The sequence below is a fragment of the Hemitrygon akajei genome, chromosome 6 (genome assembly GCF_048418815.1).
Source record: "Hemitrygon akajei chromosome 6, sHemAka1.3, whole genome shotgun sequence".
NCBI classification, from domain to species: Eukaryota; Metazoa; Chordata; class Chondrichthyes; order Myliobatiformes; family Dasyatidae; genus Hemitrygon; species Hemitrygon akajei.
The window spans coordinates 131,836,355-131,856,134 of NC_133129.1; the positions used below are offsets into that span (position 1 = coordinate 131,836,355).

The 19,780-nt window shown below is 41.3% G+C and overlaps 1 protein-coding gene across 2 annotated transcripts in view; it reads right to left on the reverse strand.

The window, feature by feature from the left end:
- The window catches only part of ptpn5 (protein tyrosine phosphatase non-receptor type 5), a 185,338-nt gene that overhangs the window by 41,138 nt on the left and 124,420 nt on the right, over nt 1-19,780 (reverse strand). For both annotated transcript variants that reach the window (XM_073049259.1, XM_073049258.1), the window contains 2 exons: nt 14,766-15,064; nt 750-936 (listed from right to left, as the gene is read on the reverse strand). In XM_073049259.1, coding sequence (XP_072905360.1) covers nt 750-936; nt 14,766-15,064 — 486 coding nt within the window. The remainder of the gene's footprint in view (nt 1-749; nt 937-14,765; nt 15,065-19,780) is intronic.

Below are 19,780 nucleotides of genomic sequence, written 5' to 3' on the forward strand. Positions count from 1 at the left end.
GAACCAAACTAACAATCATTTAGTGGAAGCCCTCTACTCAAATCCTGTTGAGGCAGTGAAGAGCAAAAATAGAGAGAAAAGAAGATAGTGTTATCCAGTCCGTGCAGTTCGTATTATCCATTTCCCCCATAAATGAATAACATAGCAAAGATGCCAGCAAGCTCACGTGTTTTATTCTGGCTCTGTGAAGGAGCTCTCTGGTTACTTTCACACATTTCAATGCACTTGAAATTTATTCAATCTTTTCTGGAACTTAATACTGGACCTTCTTCCATAACTGTTTAGGAGATATTTTCCAGATAACAATGTTTTTATTGCTCTATCATTCTAACAGAAACTCACACACTTTTCATCTTGCTTATGGGTCCTTTACAATTCACTGTGGTCTATAATTATTACTGCTTCTGTCTTGGGAGTAGTTTTCCCTCTCCATCAAACCACTTCATTTTTTTTAACATCTGCATTAAATTTTCACTAAATAAAAACTGAGAGATTGCATTTTTCCACATATGGAGGTGATACGAAGAATGTAGTTAACTTGGAAGTACTACAGTGGAGAGCTGAGCATAGTCAGGGCATAGATGAATAGGCACTAACCATAGGCTGAATGCCGAGTGCAAACAGGATGGATGTATGTAGAGTTGGCTAAGTTCTGGAGGAATCTCATTGACTGATTACAATAACAGACAGAATGGCAAATGAGGCTTCTTTGGATTTTTGTCCTGACCTCATTCTTTCACGTTACTTACCAAGAACTCCCTCTGAAGTGTGAAAGAGTCCATGGCTCGCTCATGCAGTTTCTGTGAAGTGAGTAGGTTAGATGCTGTTTGCAAGTACTCCCGAGCTGACTGTTCCCTGGGTGACAACAGCACTCCATCAGCTTCTTCACTTCCTGGTGTACACATGTCAAGGGTCAGCGATACATTTGAACCTCTCCTTTGGGACAAGGAGAGAAAAAAAAGAGTTCATTGAAGACATTTGATTTCTTGTCACAGATTTACAGCAGGAATCTATTATACCTGAATGTGAAGTGTGTGTTAGATCAAAATCAAATCTCAGTTTATTGTCAGATTCACAAGGACATGTGTGCAGGGGTGCAATGAAAAACTTACTCACAGCCATATCATAGGCACAAAATATCATTCAAGACAAAAAACATAGATGTTATTTTTGCACAATGCTTACAATAAAGAACACAATTAAAACAAAAGTATCAACTTTAGTACAAGGTGATCAAAGTGGTCATAGTGGTTCTAAACAGTAATGATTCGGATTTTGCCTGTTTGTTCAAAAGCCAAATAAATGGTTGAAGGGAAGTGGTTGTCTTTGAACCTGCTGCTGTGGGTACCTCCTGTACCTCCTGCCTGATGGTAGTTGCAAGAAGATGACATGGCCCAGCTGATGAGCATTTTTGATGATGAGTGTTGCCTTTTTGAGGCAGTGCCTTCTGCAGACACTACCAGTGGTGGGGAAGGACGAGCTCACGGTGCAATGGGCTGAGTCAACTAATCTCTGCAGTTTCTTATGTTCCTGTGCACTCAAATTACCATATCATATCATGATGCATCCAATCAAGATACTTTCAAAGGTACATCTGTAGAAATTTGTTAAAATCTTCAGTGACAAGCCAAATCTCTTCAATCTCCTAAGACCATAAGATACAGGAGCAGAATTAGGCCATTAGGTCCATTGAGTCTGTTCCACCATTTCATCATGGCTGATCCATTTCCCTCTCAGCCCCAATCTCTTACCTTCTCCCCATAACCATTCATGCCCTGACTAATCAAGAATCTATCAACCCCTGCCTTAAATATAACCAATGACTTGGCCTCCACAACTGCCTGTGACAATGAATTCCACAGATTCACCATTCTCTGGTTAAAGAATTTCCTCCTCACCTGCATTCTAAATGGACGTCGCTCTATTCTGAGAATTTGTCCTCTGGTCCTAGACTCCCTCACCATAGGAAACATCCTCTCCACATCCACTCTTTTCAGGCCTTTCAACATTCAATAGATTTCAATGAGTTCCCTCCTCATTCTTCTGAATTCCACGGAGTACTGGCTCAGAGTCATCAATTGCTCCTCATATCATAAGCCTTTCAATCCCGGAATCATTCACGTGAACCTCCTCTGAACCGTCTCCAATGTCAGTACATCCTCTCTTAGGTAAGATGCCAAAAACTGCTCACAATACTCCAATGAGACTTTACCAGTGCCTTATAAGGCCTCAACATTGCATTCTTGCTTTTATATCCTAGACCTCTTGAAATGAATGCTAACTTTGCACTTGCATTCCTCACCACCGACTCAACCTGCAAATTAACCTTTGCATTTTGGATTTCTGAACTTTTTCTCCTTTTAGAAGCTCGTCTACCTTTTTATTTCTTCTACCAAAGTGTTTGACCAGGCACTTTGCAACACTGTATACCATCTGCCACTTTTTTGCCCATTCTCATAATGTCTAAGTCCTTCTGCAGCTTCAATGTTTCCATAATACTATCTGCCCCTCCATCTATCTATGTATCATTTGCACACTTGACCATAAAGCCATCAGTTCCATCATCCAAATCATGGACGTAACATAAAATGAAGCGGTCCCAAACACTGACCCCTATGGAGCACCACTAGCCACAGGCAGCCAAGCAGAAAAGGCTCCCTTTATTCCACTCTTAGCCTCCTGCCAATCAGCCAATGCTCTATCCATGCTAGTGTCTTCCCTGTAATACCTTGGGCTCTTAACTTGTTAATTAGCCTGACGTGTGGCACCTTGTCAAAGGCCTCCTGAAAATTCAAGTACACAACATCCATTAATTCTCCTTTGTCTATTCTGCTTGTTATATCTTCAAAGAATCTAACAGATTTGTCAGGCAGATTTTTGCTTAAGGAAGCCATGCTGACTTCGGCCAATTTTATTATGTGCCTTCACGTACCCCGAAACCATTTCCTTAACAATCAACTCCAACATCTTCCCAACTACTGCAGTCAGGCTAACTGCCCTATAATTTCCTTCCTTTTGCCTCTCTCCCTTCTTAAAGTGTGGAATGACATTTGCAATTATCCTGTCCTCTATTGGTGTTAAATACCAAGCTGTAATTGATAAAGAGCATCCTGATGTGTGCATCTTTGCTGTCCAGGTGTACCAGGGTTGTGGCATTGAGATAGTATCTACTGTGGACTGTTGCTTCAGTAGGCGAATTGGAGTGGATCCAAGTTGCCACTCAGACAGGAGCTGAAATGCTTCAACACCAGCCCCTCAAAACACTTCATTACTGTGGATGCAAGTGCCACTGGGCAATAGTCACTGAGGCAGGTTACTGTGCTCCTCTTGGCCACCAGGATTATTGAAGCCTGCCTGAAGCAGGTACGTACCACACACTGCCAGAGCGAGAGTTTGAAGATATCCGTGAATCATAACAGTTCTTCAGTACCCAGCCAGGTATTCCATCCAGACCAGATGCACATCATCTTCAGATACTGAGATCAAAGGATCATGGGGAAACATGAGGGGGTGCGATGGTTCCTCTCTGTTCTGGTCATCAAAGTGAACATAGAAGGCACTGAGCTCATCTGGAATCAAAGTTCTGCAGACCTCTATGTCACAATATTTAACTTCTCAGGAGGGTATGGCATACAAACCCTGCCACAGCTGTCGAGCATCCTTCGTTGATTCCAGTTTAGTCCGGAATCTCCACTTTGCTTCAGAGATGGCTTAGTCCTAGACCTAAGTCTATGGACAATTCTGATAAGGTTAATGATGAAGAATTACAGACTTCTGAGTCATTTCACTGCACTAATGCAACAATAGACACAAAAAAATCCATCTTCACAATGAAAGCTACTGATCAATGGGTTTTTCATGGACTGGTGACCAAGTTGTCCTATTCTATTGTGCTGAGTCTGTGGCAAACAGCTTACTAATGTAGCAATGGCTCCAGCAAAGTTAAACAGACATTTACCTACAAATCACAGCCACGTGATATGCAAAAGTGCTGATTATTTTAAATGACTATGGAATTTCAAAATAGACAGTTCAAAGGTTTTGAAAATAAAGTCACAGTCAGTGAAAGGGCTCAGGAAGCAAGTTATGTAGCAGATTTAAGACCAGTTCACTAGAGAATGTTTTAAAAGCTTTGTGAAACCTTGACAAAGAGCACACCAATCTCCTGCTACAGACAGAAATCTGGTGGCTCAGCAAACAAAGTTCTTAACAGGGTGTTTGAGCTGAAAGGTGAACTGTAGGAGTGCTTTCAAGAAAATAGTAGGCCTGATTTTGCTGAGTGCTTTGAAGATGAAGAACGGCTGCAGAAAGTAGCCTACTTAACAGACATTTTTCATCATGTGAACCAGCCGAACAAGTCTCTGCAAGGCCCTGGAGAAAATTTTTGACTTCAAGTGACAAGATTCTTGGATTTAAAAGGAAACTAAATCTTTGGAAAAGGAAATCTTGAAATGTTTCCACTGCTGCTTGGGCTTGAGAACGAGGAAGGATCAGAAAGTCTCAAGTTTTATTGAAAACCACCTGGAAGAACTGCAGAACAAAACTGAACAGCCTTTTTCCTTTCTTTCAAAATAAGTATATGACTGAGTGATGGACCCCTTCTCTGAATCTTCTGCTCAGCCTGAGAACTTGACTTTGAGAGAAGAGGAAGAACTTTGTGAGCTGCACTCTGATCATGCACTCAAGATGAATTTTACTGACCTGCCCCTGGACAAGTTCTGGATTTCTGTGAAAGAAGAGTATCCTGCCATCCATAGAAAAGCAATGAACATTTTGCTGCAGTTTTCAACTTCTTACATGTGTGAGCAAGCTTTTTCTTGTTTATCAAACATCAAGAGTAAGGATAGAAATCATCTCATTTCAATTGAAGGTGAAATCCGTCTGTGCTTATCTCAAGTTCGACCCAGCATTGAGAAATTTATTATGTTTGCCTTATGAGGTTTTTTAATTTATGAAAGAGAAAGAAAGATTAATTTCAGGAAAGATAAGCTATAAATTCATTCTCAGTACATTCTGTTCTATATCTCCATGACAGCTTTAGCGGCAGCTTGTGTGAAAATGGAAATCAGATGTAGAGAAGATGTATGTGTTCCTTCTGAAATTAGAACCTTTGCATTTTCTTGTGTCCTTCCACTAAGAGCATAGATCTTTAAACTGGCACGGACTAGGAGGGCCGGAATGGCCTGTTTCCGTGCTGTGATTGTTATATGGTTATAAAGAAAATATATCACACAAATATGCCCCAACAAGATTCCAAAGCATGCCTGTGAATTTTGAGCAGTGGGCATGGTTTGCCTCCCATTGTATTTGCAGAGCTCAGATCCTGCAGTATAGCCCCATTTAATCATGTCAGCCCTGACAGTGGCTGTGGCAGGAGCCTGGGTCATTTGAAAGCAGGGAGTTGAGGGTAGGTGGTGGCAGGAGCCTGGGTCATTTGAAGGCAGGGAGTTGAGGGTAGGTGGTGGCAGGAGCCTGGGTCATTTGAAGGCAGGGAGTTGAGGGTAGGTGGTGGCAGGAGCCTGGGTCATTTGAAGGCAGGGAGTTGAGGGTAGGTGGTGGCAGGAGCCTGGGTCATTTGAAGGCAGGGAGTTGAGGGTAGGTGGTGGCAGGAGCCTGGGTCATTTGAAGACAGGGAGTTGAAGGTAGGTGGTGGCAGGAGCCTGGGTCATTTGAAGGCAGGGAGTTGAGGGTAGGTGGTGGCAGGAGCCTGGGTCATTTGAAGGCAGGGAGTTGAGGGTAGGTGGTGGCAGGAGCCTGGGTCATTTGAAGGCAGGGAGTTGAAGGTAGGTGGTGGCAGGAGCCTGGGTCATTTGAAGGCAGGGAGTTGAGGGTAGGTGGTGGCAGGAGCCTGGGTCATTTGAAGGCAGGGAGTTGAGGGTAGGTGGTGGCAGGAGCTGTAACATGGATTGCTGGTGCTGAAGTTGCTGGGTATGACGTGCAGAATATTCTCTGCAGCCTTCCATGTTGAAAGATAGACCAAAGTCTACATCAGATAAACATTAGTAAAGTAGATGTTTCGGCGGCTGTGAATATATATTTGGTGTGACTATTTAAAACTCAGCAATAACTTAGGAAGCACAGGAAACAGTTCAGATTTAGATTCGGATATATTTATTTATCACATGTACATTCAAACATACGGTGAAGTGCATCATTTGCGTATACAATCAACACAGCCCAAGGATGCAAAGCTGCAAGTTTCACCACCCACTCCAGTGGCAACATAGCATGCTACAATGTACAGAGAACAACACAAGCAACAACAGCAAAGCAAGCCCTTTCCTCCCCTCCCACCCAATAGCACACTCAGACAGTCCTCCAACCCCAGGACAGGATGTCCCTGGGCCTCCAGCTGTCGGTGGATTTCCAGACTCACAGACATCGGTCTTCCGACTTCCCCAGGGGACCAGCAGAACCTGGGCTTTGGCATTCGGGCCTTGACTTCTGGGCTTCTGATCAACGTTCGAGTTTTGATCTTCAGTATTGATCCCAGGACACACTGATGACAGGACCACAAACTCCAGGCCGTAAATTCCATTATTATTTTCCCGTCTGCATTATCACAGCTAGGAGATCATTGTGAATAACTAATAACTCAGTGTGTCATTCTAAGAACTCAGTGTGAAAAAATATTTACCCCTCAGGTTCACTTTAAACGTCCTTTCTTACACAGTAAACCTACACCCTCTAGTTTTAGAAACCCCCACCAACAGAAAAAGACTTTGGCTGCCTATCCTGTCTCTGCCTTTCATAATATCTCTCTCTACATTGTAACCTCTCAGCTTCCTTAGCTTCAGATCCATCCCATCCAATTTCATCTTCTAACTCAAGCACCTCCAATCCAAGCAACACCCTTGTGAATCCTCTCTAGATTAAGTGCATCTCTCCTGTGCTGTGGTAACCAGAACTACACACAATTCTCCAAGTGCAACCTAACCATCTCCATCAACCCATGTGGCCACCTCCAGGGTACTACATACACTACTTCTATCCCAAGGTCTTTCTGTTGAACAATACTTCCAAATGGCCTACCAGTCACTGTGTATATCCTGTCCTGCCCTGGTTTAACTTCCCAAAATACATCATTATTCATTAATCCAGTTAAATTCAATCTGTCATTCTCTTGCTAACTTTTCCAATGGATCTAAATCTTACTGCAACTGTGGAGAACTGTCTTCACTGCCAACTATACTGCCAGTTTTGGTGTGAAACACAGACTTGCTAATCGTGCCCTTACATTCTCTGATAAGATATTAATATCCATGAGAAAGAACAAAGGATCCTGCACTGATCACTGTTGCACACCACAGGCCATAAAGCTCTAAAATGAAATACAGCTCTCCATGACCATCCTCTGGCTTCTATCAATAAACTAATGTTGTATCCAGTTTCTTAGCTTGTTGGATCCCGTGTGCTTCACCTTTAAGACCAGCCTATTCGTCAAAATTTTGTTAAAGGCCTTGGTAAATTTCATGTAGATGGTGTCGTCTGTCTTGCCTTCATCAATCCTCTTAATCAACTCATCAAAAAATTCAGTCAGATTTTTGAGACATGATTTCCCTTGCACAAAGATACATGGATCTTGTACTGAGGCCTGCCTTTCAGACTCTCTCCCAATAGCTGTCACACCAGCTTGTAGTTTGCTGGCTTAACCATGTTGCCCCTCATCTGTGGACAGTACAAGAAGAAATAAGCAGTCACACACTACCAGAACCTGAATTAGGTTTTACACAGATTGACAAATTATAATTTCATTGTCCTGGTATGGTTTTTAAAAGGATACGTTTGATACTGTCTGGGAGAGTGAGATTGAGCAGTCTAAGTTGAGAGCTCTGGGTCATCTCTTCTGAACATAGTACATCATTCACTCAATAACTATCGATTGAAAATAACAGACTGTATTGAGATTGGTTATTGAATTTTTCCGCAACAACCTAGAATGGCAATGCAGGCTTGAGGGTCCAGATGGCTTACTCTTGCTCCTAAATTCTTTCCTACTTGTGTAATTTACTTTGGATGGAAATTTATGCAAGGTCACAAACTTGTTGCTGAAGTTCCCAGCTGTTCTGTCACAAAAAGAACTTTGCTCATGAGCCAAACTTCCAAAAATACCGAAGTGAGCGTACGTAAATAATAGATCAACATTATATAACACATAGTGTTTAGTACATTGTCTTCTATATTGGTCATTGATTAATATGTTAAAATGCCATACAGGATAAAAGGGCTTTTGAAATTTTTTTTACTAATTTATTGTAAGTTGGTTATGAAGCTGAATCCTCAGAGGTCCTACAGTGCTTTATCTTCTCAAGCAATTTCAACTTCTCCAGAACTTTTTCAGAGTTTCTTGACATTTCCCAGAGGTTTTTTTCTGCAACAGGAATTTCCAAGGTTCATTCCTGAGTTAACTGATCCCAGCCAGTAAAAGATCAAAAAGCTGGACTGTAAAATTTTAAGCCTTTTCAATGAAGAAGAATTTTAAATAAGATTTTGCACTTCATTTCCTTCCACTCGTGCTTGATACCAATGTATCCCAGTGATAATGGAAGTAGTTTGAGTTGCTGATTTTATTAGATGTGTTATGAAGGATGAACAACTCTGATGGGCAGAAGGGTACAGAGTTGCCCATGTCCCCCCTGGGAGAATCACAAACTGTTACTGTTACCACGCTGCTAATGAGAGAGAAAGAGAGACAAAGGGAAAACATACTGGGACTGGAACATTTGCTTCAGATAAGGGAGAGATAACACCGGGAGAGAGAGACTTGATGTTCCACCATATTATGACTCCTGAAAGACTTATGGCTCCGGAGAGGGCTGTTTACTTGGTACCATTCTGTTCATTAAAATTCCTCAGTGGACAGCCGGAGTGGGCTGGTTTGATGGACTAAGCCATTCAAAACAGATTGACACCTGAGACCCCGTGAGTGGGGATAAAAGTGAGGTCTGACACCCCTCAGACACACTAGTGAGCACTGCTTGAGTGTTGGAACCCACGAGAAGGTGTGGGGCATCGGAGACCGAACAAAGGATCGGTCAGTTTAACTCACAGTGTTATTAGCAGGGCCGGTGGGGGCTTGTGTGTGTGTCCGCCCTTGCCTGGGTGACGAGTCCACCACAGAAGAACGGTCTAGCTGAAGGACAGAGGGGTCATACCTGAATGGCCACAACACATCGACGGATCAAGAAGATAAAGGAAGGTTTGGCTGACTGTAGCTGTCACTGTTTGCCTGCTCTCTGTCTCTCTCTCTCTCCACCGATTAAAACGCAAGAACCAACAACTACTTCAGCACGTATGAACTGAACTGAACTTTATATTCACATATGACAATTCATTATCCCCTAGACATCGATAGAGCTTGTTTATTATTGATTATTATTATACCCACACTTTTAGGTTTAGTATTGCTAACGTGTATTATCTATATATTTGCATTGTTGATATTGATTTGTATATTTTACTATTTTACTAATAAACACTGTTTGAAAATAGTACCACCAGACTCCAACGGATTCCTCTATCTTTGCTGGCCAGACACCCAGTTACAGGGTATGTAACAGATGGAACTTTTATCAGAGCAACTTGGTCTGAAGGATAATGAAGAGAATGAAGACCAGTCTTTAGACAGCTCAAATTTCAAATCAAACTCAGGTAATAGGAGCTGGGACTTCCAGGAAAATAGCAATGGAAACAGGAAGAAAGGAGAAAATAGAAAAAAAGAAGAGGAAAATGCTTGGAATAATAAGAGGAAATCTTAAAAATAAAGTTGGGAGCAATGTTTCCTCTAACGTGTGTGCATATGCATGCACACACATCTTCTGCCACTAGCCCACGAAGGAATTTAAACTGCGCACAAAATGTTGTCACCGTCTACCTCATTGACATATATTTCAAGATTGTACACAATCACATTCCCTTTTCCAGTTGTTGATGTGGACGGTGTTGACAACGTGGAGTTTGCAATGATTTATCTGCAGGTTTTATAAATAGCTTATTTATACTGTTTTTATTGAAGAAATTATTCAATGCCCACATGTTGTTGTCACTGAGCAAAAAATTGCACTGTACAAGATTTTTGTCCACACTGGTCATCGCAAATTAGAGGGAACATTGGTCAGGAGAGAGAATAGGGAAACTGTATGAGAGAGAAAGGAGAGGAGGACATTGCCTTGAAAGAATCATGAGAGAGGATAAACATTTGCAATCTTTTGTCAGTTGTGGCAAACAGGGGAATTCCAGAAAGGAATGGGTGAAGAACAAAAATAGTGTGCTACTCTAAAATATGGAGCTTGACGAAGGAGATTGGGAGCTTTAATTGGAAAACTCTGAGGTAAAATTTTGTGCTTTAAATAGAAGGATCAGGTATGTTGTGTGCACAAAATGGGGAGTTAAGTCTCAGTTTGTGTTGTTGGGCTTCATATAGCATGAGCAGGGAACTCAAGCGAGAGGTTCGAGAGTTTAACAGAGGTAGGTCTCAACATTTTCCGGCCAGTTTCACTTAACAGGACTCTAAGGGACACATTCTCAAATTGTCAGTTAATAGTTGTGTGGCTAATAAGCTATAAGCCAATAAAAAGAAGCTAGGGGCAAGTGGAGTGAATATTTTGAGAGAGGTTGCTGGTTTGGTGAATACTGGGCTACAGTGAGAAGGGTGAGCAACACAAAGTAAGGTGAGAGTGGGGTTCCCCCCTCCAAAGTTTTTTAGTTAGGGCAGATGAGCTTAAACTTGTTCTGAGATCTTTCTATGCAATGTGGGAATTCTAGGAAGATGCCAGAGTCCCTGATGACAGGAAGTGTGTCCTGCTGCAGCTCCTGACAGACTGCACGACAGCAATGGAGCTGCGTGTGGATTCACTTCTGAGCATCTGCAATGATGAATGAGTTGGTCACACTGCAGCTTAATGGCTGAAAGAAAGATAGGGAATGGGTGATCAACAGGAGTAGCAGAAGCAGGAAGGTAGTGCAGGAGTCTTCTGTGATCACCTCCCTCCAAAAGAGGGATACCGCTTTGGATACTATTGGGAGAGATAGTTTGGCAGGGGAAGGCAGAGGTAGCCACGATCATAGCACTGTGTGTGGCTCTGCTGCAGAGACAGCAGAGGGAAAAAGAGTGACAGAGCTATAATGGGAGGGGATTCCATGGTAAAGGGAATAGGCAGGACCTCTGTGGTTGCAGACAGGAACCCTGATTGGTGTGTTGCCCCTTAGGTGCAAGGGTCAGGGATGTCTCAGCATGGCCACAAGGCATTCAAAAAATGGAGGGTTAACAAACAGCAGGTGTGGTGCATGTGACATAAGAAAAAAGTGGGATGAAGTCCAACAAATTTAGGTATCCAAGAGATAAATTTAAAAAGAAGGACCTCAAAGATAATAACCTCAGGATTACTGGAAGCCATCTTAAACAGCGTGCAATTGATCCTGCAAAGGAAAACCCTATCTTACAGCAAGTCCTGTGTAAAGAGACAAGTTGGGGATCCTTTTGGAAAGAGTGATCACAGTACAATTGAATTTATCATACAAATGGAGGGTGCAATAGTTTGATCTAAATCTGGTGTTTTACGCCTGAACAAGGGGACTACAATGAGACAGGGGAGGAGCCGGCTAGCATGTATGGGACACAGAGGTAATATGGTGGGATAGTTGAAGAACTTCAAGGAGAATTTCCATAGTCCTCAACAAAAGTATATTCCAGTTAAAAACAAGGACAGTAGAGGTGAGGAGAGCCAGCTCTGGATAATTAAGGAAATAAACAATATTATCAAACTAAAACTTCATACATTCAAGGTCATCAAGAGCAGTGGGAAACTGGAAGACTGGGAAAACTTTTAAACAATCAACAGAAGATCAATAGGCAAGCAATAATATATTTATTTATTGAGATACAGCGTGGAACAGGCCCTTCCGGTTCTTCGACCTGAGCCACCCAGCAATCCCCTGATTTAATCTAAGCCTAATCATGGGACAATTTACAATGACCAGTTAACCTACCAAAGTGGGTTACCTGGGATACCTAAATTTAACCTGCCAACTGGTACATCTTTCAACTGTGGGAGGAAACCGGAGCACCCGGAGGAAAGCCATGCAGTCAAGATGAGAACATACAAACTCCTTACAGGCAGCGGCTGGAATTGAACTTAGGTCACCTGTACTGAAAGCATTGTGCTAACCAAGTCCCTTGGAAGGCATTTGCTAAGGAAGTTGGGGATAATATATTAGTGTGGATTAAGGATTGGTTAACCAATAGAAGAAAGAGATTTGGGATAAATAAGATTTTCTCTGATTGACTATCTGTAAATTTTGGAGAGGTCTGCTCTAGGTCCACAACGTTTGACAATATACATTAACAATTTGGAAGAGGGACCAAGTGTGGCATATCAAAGTTTGCTAATGACACTAAATTAAGTGGAAAGCAAATTATGCAGAGGATGTGGAGAGTCTGTAGAGATATAGTCGGGTTAAATGAGTGGGCAAGGGACTGGCAGATGTTAGTAAATACAGGCATAACTACTTCAGGAGGAAAAACAGAAGATCAGATTGTTATTTTAATTGAGATAGTTTTCCATGCTATTGAGTGGAGGATGTGAGAGTGCTTATGCATGAGCTGCAAAAGGTCAATTTGCAGGAGCAGCAGGCTTTCAAGAGAGCAAATGGAATCCATGCCAGTGGGATTGAATTTAAGAGCAGGGTGTTTATGTTGCAACTGTACGGGGTACTGTTTCTGGAACACTGCCTGCAGTTCTGGTCTCCTTACTTGAGAAAAGATATACTGGCTTTAGAGGTGGTGCAGGTTCACTAGGTTGATTCCAAAGATGAGAGTGTTAGCTTACAAGGAGAGATGAAGTTGCCTAGGACAGTACTCACCAGAATTCAGAATAATGAGAATGGATCTAAGAGAAACATACAAAATTATGAAAGGGATAGAAGAGTTAGAGACAGGAAAGTTGTTTTCACTGGCAATTGAGACTAGAACTAGGTGATATAACCTCTGGATTTGGAGAAGACTTAAGACAGATGAGGAAGAACTGCTTTTGCCAGAGAGTAGTGAATTTGGAATTCTCTGCCCAGAGAAGAAGCTGTATATTCAATATATTTAAGACTCAGTTAGATACATTTTTGCACAGTCGAGGAATTAAGGTGCTGTGTTTTCTCACCTATAACTACTGATAAGACCCAAAGCCAGGAGATGGGATAAAGCTGGTACTCGGAATACTCCTTTATTTAGTAACACTACACAAGTACAAATCTCAAACTCAAAAACTTAATTGTACATCCCAAAGCATGACTATTTAAATGCTTTATCTAAGAACATTAGCGACATTGATTGGAGCAATAATCCATTTACGTATGCTAGCCTGGGTTTGGTTCCAGTTGACCAATAGGCATTAGCCGTTTCAACTTGCTGTAACACAAGGGTTAAAAGAAAAAGGCAGGTAGGTGGACCTGATCAGCCATGACCTTACTAGTTAGAGCAGGCTTTATGGGCTACACTGAGCTCAGAAGACCATCTTATGCAACAAATCCAATCCTACTAATAACAATGCTATCATTCTATTCTCAGTCATCAACAAAATGATGCAAGATGTCTTTGGCTGTGCCTTCAAAGAGTACTTACTCCCCAGTAATCTACTTCCATAACACATTTTCTGTTTTGCCAAACCCTCAGCTCCAGATTTCTCACGTCTAAATATAAACTAAACTGCTGCACTTTTGAAGTGAGGTAAATACTTCTTGCTTTTTACATCAAGGAAGTACTTGGGTGAGTGTGGCTTCAAAGAGCTCTGGGAAAATTGAAGTGATTATTCATCAAGGGGAAAATGCTTTGCTGGTTTCAATCACACTTCACACAAAAGAAGATGCCTACAGTTTCTTTTTGATGGCCAATCATCCCAGCTCCAGAATATTACTGCAGAGGTTTCTACTTAATCTTCTGAAAAAGAACACTGATGAAGCAGAACCACCTTCACCTGCTTCATCAGTGTTCTTTATCAGAAGATTAGGTAGTCACTAATAATTGCATAATGCTCAATTGCATTCTCAAGAAGAGAATGGGTGATGTTAGAAATGGAAGACTAAACCAGAGCATGGAGAGGGATCAGTTCCTTCAAAAACAGGAAAGGGTGGGGAGATGAAGATTCATCTGGTAGAATTTCATTGAAGATGCCAGACATGAAGGCGGATGATTTGTTGAACTAGAGGCTGATGATGTGGAAAGTGAGGGCAAAAGAAATTGGTGGGAGAAGCAGGGATTGAAAGCAGAACTGCAGCAAATGAAACAAACATGACTGACAGCCATGTCATTTATGGTGGACAGAAATCAACAATTAACAACAAAGGGGATCCCCCCCTCCCCCAAGAAGTGTTTATAAGCATCTCCAGTTTCTTTTTACGTTTTGACTGGTATTAGGAAACCATTATAGTGGAACGTGAATACACTCTCTCCACCAGCCATAAACATCATTGTCTCAAAGGATTGAGAAAAGAACATTTACAAACTTAAAACATTTTGGTCCCTTGTAGTAAAGCCCTACATATCTGCAGGACCTCTTGCATAGAAAAATAGATTGGGTTGGAACAAGCACAACCCATAATTCACCCATTCTATATTCTTTAAAATAGAATGCGCCTCATTGAAAAGATGGCCATGCTACTGCTTGCAGTACCTTATCCACTGGCAATTCCTTTAGTTGATGTTTGTGTTATGTGTGAATCATCACTCACAAAATTTCCATCAATGGAGACAACAGTGGCAATACACAGACACATACCTCTCCTGAAGTCCCACTGGTTTAACAGCAAGTGTTGACTGATCCACTGACTCTGACACCAAATCTGTGGAGCTCTCAAGGGTTTGAACCTGATTCTCTACCTGTTCCTGCTCCTCAGGCTGGTAAAAGACTTGGCCTTCAATGTCTTCTAGATCAAGATCTTTGAACTCTGGGTCAGGGATTTCATCTGTTGCCTCTTCAGGCCATTCAAAATAGGTGAAGGAGGGCTGCCGGCTCATTGATTGACGTCTTGCCTCTGTTGAGAACTGTCGGACAACTGTTTTAAGACAATAGAGGATCTGAGAAAGAGAAATTATTTATATTTTTAATGAATTTTGGAGGTGGGTCTGTTTTAAAAAATTAGAAATATTTATATTTTGTTAATGTTCAAACAAGTTAAAATGAAGGATTATTATGGGCTGATATTAGCCTTAAGACAATTAGTGGGTTAGTGAACAGCACATAAACTTCTTAGACATGTTTTTATATATTTATTTTATTTAGTGATACAGTGCATCTAGTCTGTACCGAACTGTTATACTGCCTAGTTCCATTGACCTGCACCTGGACCATAGCCATGTACCTCACATCCATGTACCTATCCAAACACCTTAAGTCAAACCCACACACACCAGTTCCGCTGACTGCACATTCTGCATGCACAACACTCTCTAAGTGAGGAAGTTCCCTTAAATATTTCATTTACAATCCTGAATCTATGATCTTTAGTTCTAGTCTCCCTCAGCCTCAGTGGAAAGAGCCTGCCTGCATTTATCCTGTCTATATACCCCTCATAATTTTGTATACCTCTATTAAGTCTCCCCGCATTCTCCTGTACTTCAGAGAATGAAGTCCTGTCCTATTCAGCCTTTCCCTATTACTCAGGTTCTCAAGTCCTGGCAACATCCTTGTACATTTTCTCTGCAGTGTTTCAATCTTATTGCTATCTTTCTGGTAGTTAGGTCAACAGAAATCAAAGTTAAAAGTGAGTTTATTTTAAAAAGTTCATATGTACGCAGTGGGCACTTTACCTTATAAAGTGACCACCGGGTGTGTATTCATGGTCTTCTGCTGCTATAGCCCATTCACTTCAAGGTTCACCTTCCTATCATCGTGAACTAGTCTGGCCATTCTCCTGACCTCTCTCATTAACAAGGCATTTTCACCCACAGAACTGCTGCTCTCTGGATGTTTTTATTTTATTTCTCTCACCATTTTTTGTAAACTCTAGAGACTGTTGTGCATGAAAATCCAAGGAGATCAGCAGTTTCTGAGATACTCAAACCACCCCACCTGGCACCAACAATGATTTTGTGGTCAAAGTCACTTAGATCACATACTCGGCTGATTAGATATTTGCATTAATGAGCAAGTGTACAGGTGCTCCTAATAAAGTCGCCACTGAGCGTATGTTACCATACACTATCTTGAGATAAATTTTCTTGCAGAAGATTACAAATCACAGAACAAATAAATACTATAGAATCAATGGAGCAAAAACTGCACACAAAGACTGACAAACAACCAATCTGAAAAAGAAGACAAACTGTGTAAATAAAAATAAATAAGTGTGTCAATCAATCAATAAATAATCCTGAGAACTTGAATTGCAGAGAATCAGTTCAGAATTGAGATGAGTGAAGTTATCCACACCGGTTCAGGAGGCTGATGATTGAAGGATAATAACTGTTCTGAACCTTGTAGTGTGAAACCTAAAGCTCATGTATCTCCTTGCCAATGGCAATGGTGGGCAGAGAGCATGGCCTGCATGGCGAGTGTCCTTCATGGTGGATGCTGCTTTCTTGCAGCAGCACTCCTTATGGATGTGGGATGGACTTTCCTTTGATGGACTAGGCAACAGTACTCCAACTTTGGTCTCAATAATGTCTTATAAAACTTCAACATCACATCCCAACTCCTGTACTCAACACTTTGATTTATGAAAGCCAATATGCCCAAACTCTATTTATGACCCTACCTACCTGTGACACCACTTTCAATGATTTAACCACCTCTGTTCTCAGATCCCTTTGTTCTACTATGCTGTTCAGTATCTTACTGTTTACTGTGTAAGCTCTACCCTGGTTTTTCCTCCCAAAGTACAACACCTCACACTCAACTGAATGAAATTCCATCAGCAATTTCCCAGCTCACTTAGTCAAGATCTGCTACAAGCTTTGTAAGCTTTTTCGCAGTCCACTGCATCCCCAATCTTGATGTCATCCGCAAAAGTGCTGAAGCCAGTTGACCACACTGATATAGATGACAAACAACAGTGGTCTCAGCACTGTCCCCTATGGCATAACACTAGTCACAGGTCTCCAGTCAGTCAGAGAGACAACCATCTACTACTACTCTTTGGCTTCTCCTGCTAAGTCGATGTTGAACCCCATTTACTACTTTATTATAAATGACAAGCAATTGAACCTTCTTGACCAGCCTCTGATGTGGAACTTTGTCAAAGGCCTTACTAAAGTCCACGTAGACAATGTCCATCACCTTTCCTTCCATCTGGTTTCATGGAACCTCCTCAAAAAACTCTCAAAATTCTCATAAAGGATTGGTTAGACATGACCTACCATGCGCAAAGCCATGCTTACTATCCTTTAGCAAGTTCTGTCTTTGCAAATACTTACACTGTATATCCTGTCCATTAGAATAATTTCCTATAATTTACGTACTACTGACTTTAGGCTCACCAGCCTATAATTTCATGGCTTATTCCTAGAGCCTTTCTTGAACTGCAGAACAACATTTGCTATCCTTCAGTCCTCCAGCCTTCACCCATGGTTAAGTACACACAGACGGCAAGACCCTTAGCAGAGCTGATGAGCAGAGGGATCTTAGGTCCAATTTCATAGCCCCTGAAAGTAGCTACACAGGATGCGACAGGATGGTTAAGAAGGCATTTGGCATGTTTGCCTTTGTTTGTTGAGGTACTGAGTTCAAAAGTCAAGAAGTTAGGTTGCAACTTTATAAAGCTCTAGTTAGACTGCACCTGGAGTATTGTATACAGTTCTGGTCACCCTATTATAGAAAGGATGTCTAGCTTTGGAGAAGGTACAGAAGAGGTTTACCAGGATGCTAATTGTCTTAGAGGGCACGTGCTCTAATGAGAGTTTGGACAAACCTGGGTTGCTTTCTCTGGAGCAGAGGAAGCTGAGCGCAAGTCTGATAGAGGTTTATAAGATTATAAAAGGCATAGATAGAGTAGGCAGACAGTATCTCCTTCCCAGGGTCTAATACCAGAGGGCATGTGGTTAAGGTAAAAGGGGGTAATTTCAGGCATTTTTTATATACACAGAGAGTGGTGGGTATCTGAACTGGGGTGGTGGTAGAGGCAGATACATTAGGGATTTTTAGAGACGTTTTGATAGGCACAGGAATGTAAGGAGAATGTTCTAAATACCTTTGCAAGAGCTCCTGCAATTTTTGCACTAGCCTTCCACAAGGTCCAAGGGGGCACCTTGTTAGGCCCTAGGGACTTTTCACCCCAACTTGCCTCAAGACGGGAAGCATCTCCTCTTCTGTAATCTGGATATAGACCATGACCCCACTACTCTTTTGCCCCTGTTCTATAGAGACTCTGTGTCCATCTCCTGAGTAAATACAAATGCAACAAATTCCATTTATGATCTCCTCCATCCCTTTTGGCTCCTCCTGGTTTCCCTCTTAATTGTTGTCTTCCATGTCTTACGTTTCTTAAACTCCTCAAGAGTTGAAGAATGTGTCCATGTATTTGACGTATGGGAAGTCCACCCAAACATTTGTCAAATTTATGGTAGAAAATTAAAACTAACATGGAAGTATTAAATGAAGCCTTCAGAAGTCAGATGAAGACTCTTCCCACTGTAAGCAGAAAGTTAGTTCCACCATGAATGAATTAGGAGTAACCTAGTGAGAATCTAATTGTACATGAAATGGGGAAAGTAGATTTGAAGCCATGAAGAGCAGATTTCTATAGTTCCAAATGTTTTTCAATTCAAGTTTCTAACAGAGTTCCAACTTTGGTGCACTTTTAAGGAAACATGAATTGAAAAGAACCCTAGTCTGAGTTTGGATAGTTTCTGAAAAGAAATTACAGGAATCTTTGAACTAAGGGAAAATGCACCAGTTTCATGGAGGGCTATCTAAGGATGAGTAAAATGGAAGTGTAATAAGAATGGCCATAAAGGTAGATATTAACAAAGGATTGAAAAGCAGAGAAAAAGTAATTGCAAACTGAAAATTCCAAAGGCACAGTGGCCTGCGGTAGAATAAAGGGGAAGGATTTTTTTAATGACTGAACTTGAGAAATGGATGGTTCTTTGGAAAGAAAGTTGAAGAGATTACAGGTAGAGGTGGGGTCATAAAAGGAGTTAACTGGAAATTGAAAGTATTTGACAGAATTAGACCTAATCCAAAAGAACTAGAATGGGATTGAGTGGAATTTAGGTCAGATTGAATGACCTGACATAATTTTGAATTCAGAAGAACAAAGAAAAGAACAACTCATCAAGATCACAATATTCTTAATTGGCTTATCTACATACAGTTGATGTTGTTTCAATATTTTCCATGAATGCCTGTCTAATACCACAGTCAGTCCTAAAATAATAGGATGGCTATTAGCAGAAAGATAAGAAGAAATGTATGTGTCTAAAGGATGATAAATCTTTGGAATAACCCTCCTAAGTGGGCTGTAGAGACTCATTTACTGAGTATATACACAAGGCAAGGACCAGTAGATCTTTCGACAGTAAGGGATGTGGAATTAGTAGTACTCGGGTAAAAGCTCAGCCATAATTTTATTCAATGGCAATGCAGACATAGAGAGCTTAATTTCTCATATTTATTAGGTTTCATATCTAAAGTCTGAATAGGCTATTGCCTAGTATGTTTTTGCAAGCCATCTGTACCAAGAGACCCACTCTATTGTTCAGCTCAATGCAATAGTCCTTCCTGACCCTAGCACCCTCCACCTCCCTTTTCTACTTTAGAGTTCTCTTTCAAACCTCACTATTTCTCCAGATTTT